General features: G+C 35.3%; 1 protein-coding gene across 1 annotated transcript in view; it reads left to right on the top strand.

Annotated features, from left to right (window-relative positions):
• USH2A (usherin) overlaps nucleotides 1–13,332 on the top strand; it is a 797,990-nt gene that overhangs the window by 621,692 nt on the left and 162,966 nt on the right. The window contains exon 49 of the mRNA XM_015116260.3: nucleotides 4,905–5,123. Within this exon, the coding sequence (XP_014971746.3) occupies nucleotides 4,905–5,123 (219 nt within the window). The remainder of the gene's footprint in view (nucleotides 1–4,904; nucleotides 5,124–13,332) is intronic.

The raw sequence follows: 13,332 nt of genomic DNA, 5'->3' as shown, positions 1-13,332 counted from the left end.
TATCACTCAGTTTGTTTCCTATTGCTGCTATAACTCATTACCAGAAGCTTTGTGGCTTAAAACCACACAAACTTACCTTATACATCTCAATATCAGAAGTTTGAAATGGGTCTCATTGAGCTAAAACCAAGAAGTTAACAAGAGCTGCATTCCCTTCTGGAGGCAAGAACCCATTTTCTTGCCTTTTCCACCTTGCAGAGGCTGCTCACATTCTTTGGCTTGTGGACCCCTTCCATTTTCCAGGCCAATAATGACCAGTTGAACCTTTCTCACATCATATTATTAAAATTAATCACATCTGTTGTCTTCTTTCCTCTTTGCCATGTAACATAACATAGTTACAGGCTCCAGGGATGAGGATGTGGATGTCTTTGGGAGGCCATGTTGTGCTTACCACAGTAAGGTAATGGTTAAGCAATTGTGAGAATTAAGAAGGCGTTGTTGTAAACTCTCGGGGAGTAACTGTCACAAATGAAACAAAAAATATACTGTGAGCAGGAGTGCAAAAATATATGAAAAAAATTCTAAGTATAGATCTGCTATAAATTAAGCAGCTGCCTCAGGGAGTGGCAGTAAGATGGTATTAGGGTTGGGAACTACAGGGAAATGGGGGAGTGCAATCTTGTTAATGACACTTAAATCTTGTACAAAGCGATGACACTTAAATCTTGTCCAAAGTGGTACACAAGTCTTTTGTCATTTTGATAGAGTGAACAGTGAACTATAAGCACTGGTACAGGGGATAATGAGGTATTATGCCAACTGAGATAACTTTCTGGAGGTGTGTAGATACAATGGACCGAGTTATTAAATATTGTTCTTTTCAGTAGATTTTGGGCCAGTTTCAAGAAATGCATAGCCAGATTGATAGACATCTTTAAGGGGTTAGCATCCTGTATGAATCCCACATCTGAGCAGTTTTTGCCCCAGAGGGTCTTGGAGACACATTCAAAGTCAGAGATGTTGATCACAAAGGCATCAGGTAATTAGCTGGTGGCACCACCAAATGATAGACCAGGCCTTCTTCTCCTGGGATTTACAGAAAGAGACTCTCAGGTTCACATTTAATGCTGGTATCTCATTTACAAAGTGGATCTCTTCTCAACAGATGAACTGAAGTGGAATTTGAGTTATAGAAGTTCTTTATACATTCTGGATACTACTTCCTTATCAGATACTACTTCCTTATAAAGCTGCCATAAACATTCATGTATAAATGTACAAATTTCTGTTCAATCTCCTGTTTTCAATTATTTTGAGTTTATACCCAGAAGTGGAATTGCTGGATCATATGGTAATTCTATGTTTAATTTTCTTCTTAAGAACTGCCATACTGTTTTGTGGAACATTTTAACATTTTATATTCCCAACAACAATGCACAAGTGTGTCAATTTCTTCATATTCTTGCTGATGCTTGTTATTTTATGGTTTTTATAACTATCCTAATGAGTATCAAGTGGTATCTCATTGTGGTTTTGATTTGCATTTCCCTACTTATTACTAATATTGAGCATATTTTCATGTGTTTATTGGCTATTTGTATATCTTCTTTGAAAAAAAGGTCTATTAAAGTTATTTGCCCATTTAAAAAGTACAGTCTTTGTTTTATGTTTTTGAGTTATAGAAGTTCTTTATACATTCTGGATACTACTTCCTTATCAGATATATAATTTTAATATATTTTCTCATGAGTTGCCTTTTCACTGGTTGATAGTATTCTTCGATGCCAAAAAGTTATTAATATTAATTATGATGAATCCAATTCATCTTTTTTCTTTATTGCTTCTGCTTTCAGTGTCATAGCCAAGAAATCATTGACAGAGCCAATGTCATGAAATTTCTCCTTTACTTTCTTCTAAGAATTTTAAGTTTTAGCTTTTATGTCTAGATCTTTGATCCATTTTGAGTTAGTTTTGGTATATGATATAAAGTAAGGGTTCAATATCATTCTTTGGCATGTGGGTATTCAACTTTTCCAACATTAAAAAAAAAAAAAGGGTCCTTTCCCCATTAAATGGTCTTGGCACCTATGTTGAAAATCATTTGCCCATATTTGCAGGGGTTCATTTTTAGGATCTCTGTTCTATCGCATTGGTCTATATGTCTGCCTTTGTGCCAGTAACACACTTTTGATTACTATAACTTTGTAGTAAGTTTTGAAATCAGAAAGTGTGAGATCTCCAACTTTGTCCTTTTTCAACGTTGTTTTGACTATTTGGAGTTTTTTGAGATTCCATGTGAATTTTATAATGGTTTCTTCTGTTTCTGCAAAAAGCATTGGGATTTTGATAAGGATCGAATTGATTCTGTAGATCACTTGAGCAGTATTGGCATCTTAACAATATTAAGGCTTCCAATCCATAAACATGGGATGTTCTTCCATTTGGTTGTCTTCTTTAATTTCTTTCAACAACATTTTGTGGTATTTCAGTCTTTCACTTTCTTGGTAAGTTCATTCTTAAGTATTTCATTTTTTTTATGTTATTGTAAATGAAATTATCCTATTAATTTTATTTTCAGATTATTCATTCTTAGTGTATAGAAACATGCCTGGTTTTTCTATGCTGACTTTGTATCCTGATACTGTGCTGAATTTGTTTATTAGTTGTAACAGTTTTTTGTTTGTTTGTTTGTTTTTTAGAATCTTTAGAGTTTTCTCTATATGATGTCATGTTCTCTGAGAACACATAGCTTTGCTTCTTCCCTTTCAATTTGGAAGCCTTTTATTTTTTTCTCTTGCCTAATTGCTCTAGCTGTAATATCCAATATTATGTAGAATACAAGTGGCAAAGGGTAGCATCCTTTTCTTGTTTCTGATTTTAGAGGAAAAGTTTTCAGTCTTTCACTGTTGAGTATGACATTAGGTATAGGTTTTTCTCATATACTCTTGATTATGTTGAGGTAGTTTTCATCTATTCCTATTTTCTTGAGTGGATTTATAATGAAAGAGGTTGAATTTTGTCAAATATTTGTTCTACATCAACTGAGATAATCATGTGTTTCTTTTTTTCCCTTTTTTCTATTGATGTAATGTGTTACATTGATTAAATTTTCATATATTGACCCATCCTGGTATTCCAGGAATATATCGCACTTGGTCATGTTGCAGAATCATTTTAATGTGCTTTTGAATTCAGTTTTCTAGTGTTCTGTTGAAGATTTTTGCATCAATATTCATAAGAGCTATTGATTTTAACTTTTTTCTTGTAGTTTCCTTGGTAAGTTGTATGTTTCTAGTAATTTGTTCATTTCATCCAGTGAGATGGATTTTTGACCAATAAATTTGGACAGAAAAGATCTCAAGGATAGCTGCTAAGAGTTATTGTCCCATTTTTTATACTCCTTATATATCTATGTATAGTTAAATCTTGTCCCATATTTTTATATCATTTTGGTAAACAGTACATCTCGCTTTTACTCAACAAATTTTAGGATATCCAGTGCTCACCCAAAGGTGAACTAATTGAGAAGAGGAAGTCCAGGACTACAAATCCCTAAGGCAGTCCTAAATTCTTCAGTGGATTTGTACCATTTCTTAAGAAAGCTTGACAAGTCATTAATTGGATTATAGAAATCTTACCTGGACCATGCTTGAAGGCCATAAGACCCACTAGATTGATCTTCATACTCACATATCTTATATAATGAAGAGATGTTGTCCAGGGGGAAAGATACGTCCAAGAAAGAATGGTAGAGAAAAGGGGAGAAGGTCTGTTGAAAGTCTAGGAAGAAGAGGAGGAGCAGGACAAGAGAGAGAAGGAAGTCGGGGTTCGGAGGGCCACGAGGGAAGCCAACCACGGTGGGGTCATGAGATAGAGAAGGGAAAATGAAGTTTGGATTTTAGATCCACCAAGTTTTTATTAGTTCTTTTGAAAGTATCCTTAAGGGAAGCCATTTACAAAATTTTCTGTCTTTTAGAGTTGTTTTTATACCAAACAAACAAAGAAGCTAACTCTTGGTATTTAGAATATTTGAGTCCTTTGATCTTAAGGTACCAGGCAAAAGATTATCTAAGTCTGTTTTTTTGTTTGTTTGTTTTTGTTTTTTAGATATGCCCAGGCTGGAGTGCAGTGAAGCAATCCTAGCTCACTGCAAGCTCTGCCTCCTGCCTCCTGGATTCAAGCAGTTCTCGTGCCTCAGCCTCCTGAGTAGCTGGGACTACAGGCATGCACCACCAAGCCTGGCTAATTTTTTTTATTTTTAGTAGAGATGGGGTTTCACCATGTTGGCCAGGCTGATCTCCAACTCCTGGCCTCAAGTTATCCACCCGCCTTGGCCTCCCAAAGTGCTGGGATTACAGGCGTAAAGCACCACGTCTGTTGGATTATCTTATTCTTATATCAGGTTTCCCAGACTGTCCTATGAAGAGAAATGTAGCAAAATTCAGTGTGTGACATAACCCAAAGAAGTACTAGTACACTGACTTAAATACAGTATTTTTTACCTCCTCTCATGTAATTAACCTTCCCAATGGGAGTATTTTTATTTGGTTGTCCAAATATAGTTTGGTTTAGGAAATTATAATCATAAGCAAAATAAATGTATCAGTAGTTGGTTTTTGAATCCACCCTACTTTCCAAAAGAAAATTACTCAAAACAAAAAAGTATTCCTAGATGTTTTTCTATAATGCCACATAATCCATGTCACCAGACCTGATGGTGAGGAAATAGACAACATAGACTTACTTGTAAGTTGCCCTGTGTGTATCTGATCTGACACACATGTTTATACACAAACACTTTGGAGTCATTTGGAAATTTTGCAACTCCAATATGATAATATTCTCTCTAGTAATTCTGTCAATCAGTTGGGATCCGCAAGATGATTGTGATAAAAGTTAATTGTGAGTCATAGCATATTTTTTTAACTGACGTAATGATTATTATTGTCCTAAATTGACAGGTGAAGTATGCTGTCCAGATGAACAGCACAATCGGGTTTCTGTTGGCATTGGTGATTCCTGCTGTGGCAGAATGCCGTACTCCACCTCAGGAAACCAGATTTGCTGTGCTGGGAGGCTTCATGATGGCCATGGCCAGCAGTGCTGTGGCAGACAGATTGTGAGCAACGATTTAGAGTGTTGCGGTGGAGAAGAAGGAGTGGCATACAATCGCCTTCCAGGTAGGGGACCCAGGTCTACCTTTCAGTAGATGGAGGATTGGAGAAGCAGGGAGAGTGAGAAATTTGCCCTAGAAATAAAACAAATAAGTAATTAAAGCTCACATTGGTTATATCTAATGCAATAATTTGGAACATACTGTTTAACACATAACATTGTAATCTCCCAATTTTTACATGTATCTCATGTATTTCATAAAAACACATCAATTTTTTTCCTCTTGAAAAGGTCATGTCCACCAAAAAAAATCCCACACATAAATGCATTGGTTATGAATGAAAAGAATATTTCCTAGCAAATAGTATACAAAATTATTATAATGATATTGTGTCATAATTCTTTTACTCCCTATTCTACTGTATGAAGCTAACACTAATATTAATAACAATAAGTATCTTTGAATGAATACTAAGACACTCTACCAATATTTTATATATTATTACCTCAAATAATCTTCACAATAATCTTACATGATAGGTACTATTATTATCTACATTTTAAAAATGAAGAAACTGAAGTTCAGATATTAGATATTAGATGTTAGTTTCCACTTGCTAAATACCACACAGTCAGATCCAGATTTTGGGAGGCCTGACACTTATGTTATTGGAGGTGAGGATTTTAAAGACAAGAAAATTAAAATATGAAGTCAGTGTTCACAGCATCTTCACCAGGCATAGATTCCATCTCAAGAAGCCACTTTCTTTGCTCCTCCTTAAGAAGCAACTCCTCATGTGTTAGTTTTATGATTGCAGTAATTCAATTACCTCTTCAGGCTTCACTTCTAATTCCAGTTCTCCTTCTATTTACCTACATCTGCAGTTATTTTTTCTTTTTGAGTCTAAAACCCCTCAGTGATCCATGAGGGTTGGAATCAACTTCCTCTAAACTCCTGTTAATGTTGATATTTTGACTTCTTCCCGTGAATCATGAATATTCTTAATTGCATCTAAAATGGTGAATCCTTTCTAAGTTTTCAGTTTGCTTTGCCCAGATCCATCAGAGGAATTACTCTCTATGGCAGTTATAGCCTTACAAAATATATTTTTAAATAAAAAAACTTGAAAGTCAAAATGACTACTTGACCCATGGGCTGCCGAATAGATGGTGTGTTAATAGGCATGTAAACATTAATCTTCTTGTCTATTTCTATCAGAGCTCTTGGGTGACAAGATGCATTGTCAGTGAGTATTGATATTTTAAAAGAAATATTTTTTCTGAGCAGCAGGTCTCAATAATGAGCTTAAAAAACATAGTAAACCATATTGTAAACAGATATGTAATCATACAGCCTTTTTGTTCCATTTACAAGCACAGGCAGAATAGATTTAGCATAATTATTAAGGGCCATAGAATTTTTGCAGTGGTCAGTGAGCATGGGCTTCCACTTAAAGACACCAGCTGCTTTCGCCCCCCAACAAGAGAGTCAGCCTGTCCTTTGAAACTTTGAAACCAGGCATTGACTTTTTCTCTCTACCTATGAGAGCTCTAGTTGGCATCTTCTTCCAGTGCAAGGCTATTTCATCTACAATGAAGATCTGTTGTTTAGTGTAGCCACCTTCATCAATGATCTCACCTAAGTCTCCTGGGTAACTTGAGGCAGCAGTTTCTACAACAGCACTTGCTGCTTCACCTTGCACTTTTATGTTATGGATATGGCTTTTTTTTCTTAAACCTCATGAACCAACTTCTGTTAGCTTCCAACCATTCTTCTGCAGCTTCCTCACCTCTCTCAGACTTCACAGAATTGAAGAGAGTAAGAGCCTTACCTGGACTAGGCTTTGGCTTAAGGGAATGTTGTGACTGATTTGATCTTCTATCCAGACCACTCAAAGTTTCTTCATATCAGCAATAAGGCTGTTTCACTTATTATTCATGATAAGTGAAATAGAAATCTTAACTGGACCATGGTTGAAGGCCATAAGACCCACCAGATTGGTCATCATGCTCACATACCTTATAAGATGTAATGAAGAGATATTGTCCAGGGGAAAAGATATGTTTGAGAAGGAGTGGGAGAGAAAAGAGAAGAAGGTCTGTTGAAGGTGTGGGAAGAAGAGGAGGAGTATTTTGATTTTCTTCAAGAACTGTTCCTTTGCATTCATAACTTGGCAAACTGTTGGGCATGAGAGGTCTAGTTTTTGGCTTATCTTGGTTTTCAACATGCCTTCCTTGATAAGCTTAATCATTCCTAGCTTTTGATTTAAAGTGAGAGACATGAGACTCTTCCTTTCACATGAACACTTAGAGGCCATTGTAAGGTTATTAATTGGCCTAATTTCATTATTGCTGTGCCTCAGAGAATAGGAAGGCCCAAGGAGAGGGGGAAAGATAAGGGAAAGGCTGGTCTGTAAAGCAGTCAGTACACACAGGACACTCATCAACTAAGCTTTCTGTCTTATAATAATAATGAAAAAGCTTAAAATATTGTGAGAATCATCAAAATGTGACACAGAATCATGAAGCAAGTACATGCTATTGGAAAATTGGCACCAATACACATGCTTAATTCAGGGCAGCCACAAACCTTCAATTTGTAAAAAAAGCAGTACCTGCAAAGTGCAATAAATCAAACCACAATAACATGAGGTATGCCTGTGATACTAAACTACTATATGCCTTTTTAATTCTCATTCTCTCGTATGTGTACAGCAGAGCTTTACAGAGGTTACATGATGTGATTTGCAACAGATCAAATGCAGAATGAGAAAGAAAATTAAATTGCCTTCTCTTAACTGAACATTAAAGAAGCTTGCAAAAATATAACACAATGTCATTCTTCTCACTATTTTTTATTTGAAAAACATATTTATGCTTCATAAATATGTTGGCATGTTATGGATTTATTATATTTATGTCTAAATGCATTAATAAAAAAATTTCAAAAATTTCTGCTGTAAGTTTTAACACAGTACATATCAACAGGTAAAACCCATATAAACAAAAGGTATTTGGGGTCCTCAATAATTTGTAAGCGTATAAAAGGATCCTGAGACCAAACACCGCATGTTCTCACTCATAGGTGGGAACTGAACAATGAGAACACTTTGACACAGGAAGGGGAACATCACACACTGGGGCCTGTCGTGGTTGGGGGCAGGGAGGGAAAGCATTAGGAGATATACCTAATGTAAATGACGACTTAATGGGTGCAGCACACCAACATGGCACATGTATATATATGTAACAAACATGCACGTTGTGCACATTACCCTAGAACTTAAAGTATAATTAAAAAAAAGAAAACCATATTTGCGCTTCATAAATATGTTAGCATGTTATGGATTTATTATTTTTATGTCTAAATGCATTAATAAATAAATATTTCAAAAATTTCTGCTGTAAGTTTTAACACAGTACATATCAACAGGTAAAATCCATATAAACAAAAGATATTTGGGGTCCTCAATAATTTGTAAGCTTATAAGAGGATGCTGAGACCATAATTTGAGAACCACTGCTTAAAGTCATAGTAATGTCTACTAGAAAATTATGGCAATTAATTAGTTATCCTGTACTGTGACTAACCTGTTGAATACCTTCTCCTCCTACTTTAGGTGAAGTAACTAATAACAGGTCTATTAAAGATAGAACCAAGGTGGCAGGGAGGATGCAAAAGTGTTCCCCCCGTATACCCTAATACATCGGAGTTTAAAAATGACAGCAAAATATTTGATTTTAGTGTGTTTGTTCATCTGTAGCTTTTTAAAAGAATTAGTCTACTGCCATACTCCTTCCTTTGTTAAATATGTCTTATGTAATAACCATATTCAAGATATCATTCTTGGTGCTTGGCAAGTGTAAAAATGGCCAAGATTCCATTTTTATCCTCAAGAACTTACAACCTAATCAAGGAGAAAAGTACCTACAAGGTTATACACAGGCCACAAGAGAGGGATGAATGCATGCATATTCTTAAGACTGAGAGATCACTCCAGTCAAAGTAATGAAGGGGGTTGTTCCATTGGATTGGAATCTCAAACAGTGAGTATGATTTTGGCAGGCATGGCTTGAGCTAAACTGTGAAATCAGCAATCCGTAAAATACAAATAGTAGTGAGGACTACAAGAGGTATACACCCTGTGTAAGGAAGAAAGGAGATAAATCTGAGTAGGCAAAGGGATTTGAATATTAGGATTTGAATATTATTTAGCACTCAGGGAAGAGTCAATATGATGATAAGACCTGTAGTTTAAGATTAAATTTAGGTGGCAGAACAAATGCAAAAGAGAAGGAAAGAGAAGTCAGCACACCATTGGCATAAAATAAAATGCATCTGTTCTAAGAAGGGGAATGGAGGTTACTGTCCACTAGGACAGTGGTTCTTAATTTGTTTTCCTTTTGAATATTTTGAAAGTTACAAACCCTCACTCTGAATAATAGTGCATAGAATACACACAAAAATTTGCTTGTAATTTTATCCACCCTTGAACTCCATCCATGAACTCAAATTTCAGAATCACTTTTTTATTTACTTCAAGATGATGTTGCATGCCAGTCAAACATTTCTTACACAAGTGGTGACAGCCCTCAACTCCTGTGAATCAAGATAAGCTCTAAAGTTTTTTATGGTATTCTACAGCTCTGCCAACTCTTATAATCATAGTGGACTGAAGGAATAATAGTTTTACAAAGGAAAAAAAGAATCTCTTTTTATTCTCTTGACCTTCCTTCCTGCAGTTTGCACTGAAAATAGACAGGTTCCACATGTATTTTTCCTCTCTCTGCTGCCGTTCACTCCTGTCGCCCCTAATGACTGTGACCTTAATGACCTTCCAGAATATCCATATGGCCCTTTTTCTCCTCAACCTAGCTACAAACAGCATACCTGCTACATACGGGTTTGGATCTCATAATATCATTCCTAAGCCTGGCCTCTCTCGCTGGCTGGCATTGTGTGCCTGCCACGAGACCGGGCTGGCTCGTAAAACATCTCTTTATGTACTTTATTACTTAAACTCTTTTATTTGCCTGCAGGAGCCCTTTAACAAAATCACATTGAATTGACTTTCTCACACCAAATCAAATCTCCCTGGTCCCAGTTCAGTTGTCTTTGTCAATATGTATTTTATAAATGGAGTGAATTAACAGATGCTGTTGGAACAGAAGTGCTGGGGTGGCGTTTATGTTTTTAGTGCTCTCTCTGGGCAGATGAGTTGTGTAGAAGTGTTATACAGGTATCTCGGGATGAAAGTCATGCGCGTCATTTCAGTGCGTATGTATTCTTAGCCATTTTCTTTGAATAGATTTTAAGCCTATTTATTACTCATTTTTTTCTTAGTGTTTGCTTATATGGCTTTACCATTTATGCCATTAATCTTGGATTGGACTTGATTATATCCTTTAGTATGAAAAGGTGAAAATTAAAACCTCTGTTTCATTCAAAGAGGACAGATTTTTTTCTGTTAGCCATGGGAAACTGATCATGAGATGACTTTGGAATATATTGACTTATTTATATTATAAATTTTGTCCATGCGGCCTTTGATGTGAAACTCTGAGTTGAAATTGTTTCAGAACACAAGACTGAGTTTTCACGTCCTGGACTCTGACTTCAGTAAAACAGATAACTATCACTGTTTGTTTCATAAGATGGGAATTTGGCAATTTTGCAGAGGGAAGTATAATCACAGAAGTCCATGGTATAAGGGTGGTATTGAAAAGGCATTTCCCTGAAAGATTTCCATATAACATAATGATTTTTTTTTTTTTGAAAAGTGTAATATATCAACGCTATAAAATGTATCACAATGATTTGGGGAGCGTTTTTACTCTACCCTCTCAGTTTTGTGGTGGTAGTCACAGAGCCATCTACTGGTGAAGACAAGCGTGAATTTCTTTTCTTTCATGCTCTGCCACAAATGTTATACCTTTGTCCTAAGGATGACTAATCACAAATCTTGTTTTTCTTCTAGGCCTAAAATATCCCTTGGCTTAAAATTTGGTCCCCATGAACAATCTCAGGGTTTCACAATGATTTGTCATATTCCAGACTGGATTTTACTACTATATTATTTTTATCTCAAAGGCATGATACATAATTCTTGGTCTTCTTAAAAAAAAAAAAATGGAATCCCAGTTTTGCAGTCTTAACTATTTAGAAAGTCATCCAGCAGATATGTTTATAAATGCATTTCTTTTGAGACATAGATATGAAATAAGCATTGGTAACATATTTGAAGTATTAATAATATTGTGAGTAAAAATCTTTTCCTCCACTATTTTCTCAGTTGCGTCCAATCAATGGAAACCACTGGATGTATATACAGTTTAGAAAGACAATATATGCTTTTTGATCTGAAAAATAAACATCTACTAGTTTAATGTGTACTATACCACTTTAATAACATCTGCATCTTGTTCAAAGACACGCTCCACCTTTGTACAAATTTAATGAAGAGGCTCTGGAAGAATGGACCAATCCATCAATAATGCATGACCTATTTTGTTTTTCTTTGGGCATATTTAAAATTGTGCATTCCATGTGTCAAAGTTCAAAAGTCAAGTGCTACATGTGATAAATTAGGTAGGGGTCAAAAGTTATTGCAGTGCAGTTTCAGAAGATTGTCTGTCTCTGAATTTGCAGCTCATTCATGCTGAAGTGATGCACTATGGGAATTACTACCAAACTCTGCTCCGCAACATCTGCTCTCCCTAAGTGAGTTAGTGCACGTCAGACATCTTTATGTCAGAATATTGCAGTGATGGATGCAGTCTTCAGAAAATGCTGCATAAAATCTGGTGTGCCGTTCTGGCCATTAAGTGAAATTACTATTTAAATTAATGGCACTGTCACAGTTTATCTGTGCAAAGAATGAACGCTGATTAGGGTATTAAGTAATTAGCAATTTATCACACTGGAACAAGGTTGATAATAATTAAAGAAGTAATGGTTTACCAAAGAAACTAGAAAGGGAGTCACTTCTTGTTATGTGAGTGAAATCTTGGCTGAAAATTTCAATTCAGTAATACAAAGATGAAGTTCTTTGTGAAAGAAGGCATCTTTTTTTTTCTAGTTTAAAAGCAGTTCATTATCAAAATTTTAGTTTACCTGTCAGAAGTCCCTCAGAGTGATCAGATGACTGATTAGGAGTTTCAAATTAGGTCAATGTCTGCATTTTTATTTTATACTGAAAGCATAGTGAAACCATGAAGTAATGTGGGAATGGGAGGGGGAGAATATATTTCGCTCCCTAAAAGACCAGTTTTCAAATTTTGATTGCTCTTTAAAAGAGAAACATGAATTGTCTTAAGAAAACTGCCAGAGAAAAAATTAACAGTAAAGAATCCACAGTTGTATTTAAATGTCTAATCAGAAGGGGCAGAAAAATGCCCAAACAATAGAAAACTTGAAGCTACGGATTTTTCTTTTTAGTTTATGTGCGTGTATGTACACACAGGTATGTATATGTTTATATGTATTTGTGTGTATATATACACATACATATACATACATGCATATCTACACACACATAAATATGTGTATTTGTGTGTATGTACTTATACATACACACATGCACAGATATATACCCACCATAATCAAGACTCAGACTAAAATGAGCCCTGTTCTGTGTATTTACTTGAGATAACTTTTCCTGGAAATGTTAAAACAACTAAAATTATTAATTTAGCAGTTAATTTTTAAATCAATTACTTCGAAGAGTTATCACATTAGATAAACATGGTATGCCAAAACTCTGTTAGGATCAGTGTATATCATTAATCATAAATAAGAGTTTTTAATATGAGGAGACTTTTGTAAGTAAAAAGATGAATGAGAGGGTTTTTTTGGAGGCGTGTGTGGATAAACATCTTTCTTAAGGCATGTGCCAAACCAATGTCTACTTTCAATGACTTTTTTTAAAAGCACTTTTGATCTATGATTCGAGTGTCTTTAATAATGTAGATGTTTACACAGGACCAGATTAAACAATTCAGGACCCCAGGGCACTTTGAATTTGAGGTTCTTTATGTTATCAGTCGGAACTAATAATAAACAAACAAAATTCCAATTAAAATAAATCATTCATCACTTTGTGCTGCTATATAACTGGATATAAATTCTAATATAAAAACACTGTGACATACAGTATAGGCACCTTGATTTCTAGCTTGATCTGACTCAAGTAGTGTTAATGTATTCCTGCTGTAATGTTAACATTTCTGCCATTTCTCTTCGATGGCAATATCTAAATGGTGCAAATGCAGGCA

The sequence above is a fragment of the Macaca mulatta genome, chromosome 1 (assembly GCF_049350105.2).
Source record: "Macaca mulatta isolate MMU2019108-1 chromosome 1, T2T-MMU8v2.0, whole genome shotgun sequence".
NCBI lineage: Eukaryota > Metazoa > Chordata > Mammalia > Primates > Cercopithecidae > Macaca > Macaca mulatta.
This window is presented reverse-complemented; position numbering and strand designations above follow the sequence as displayed.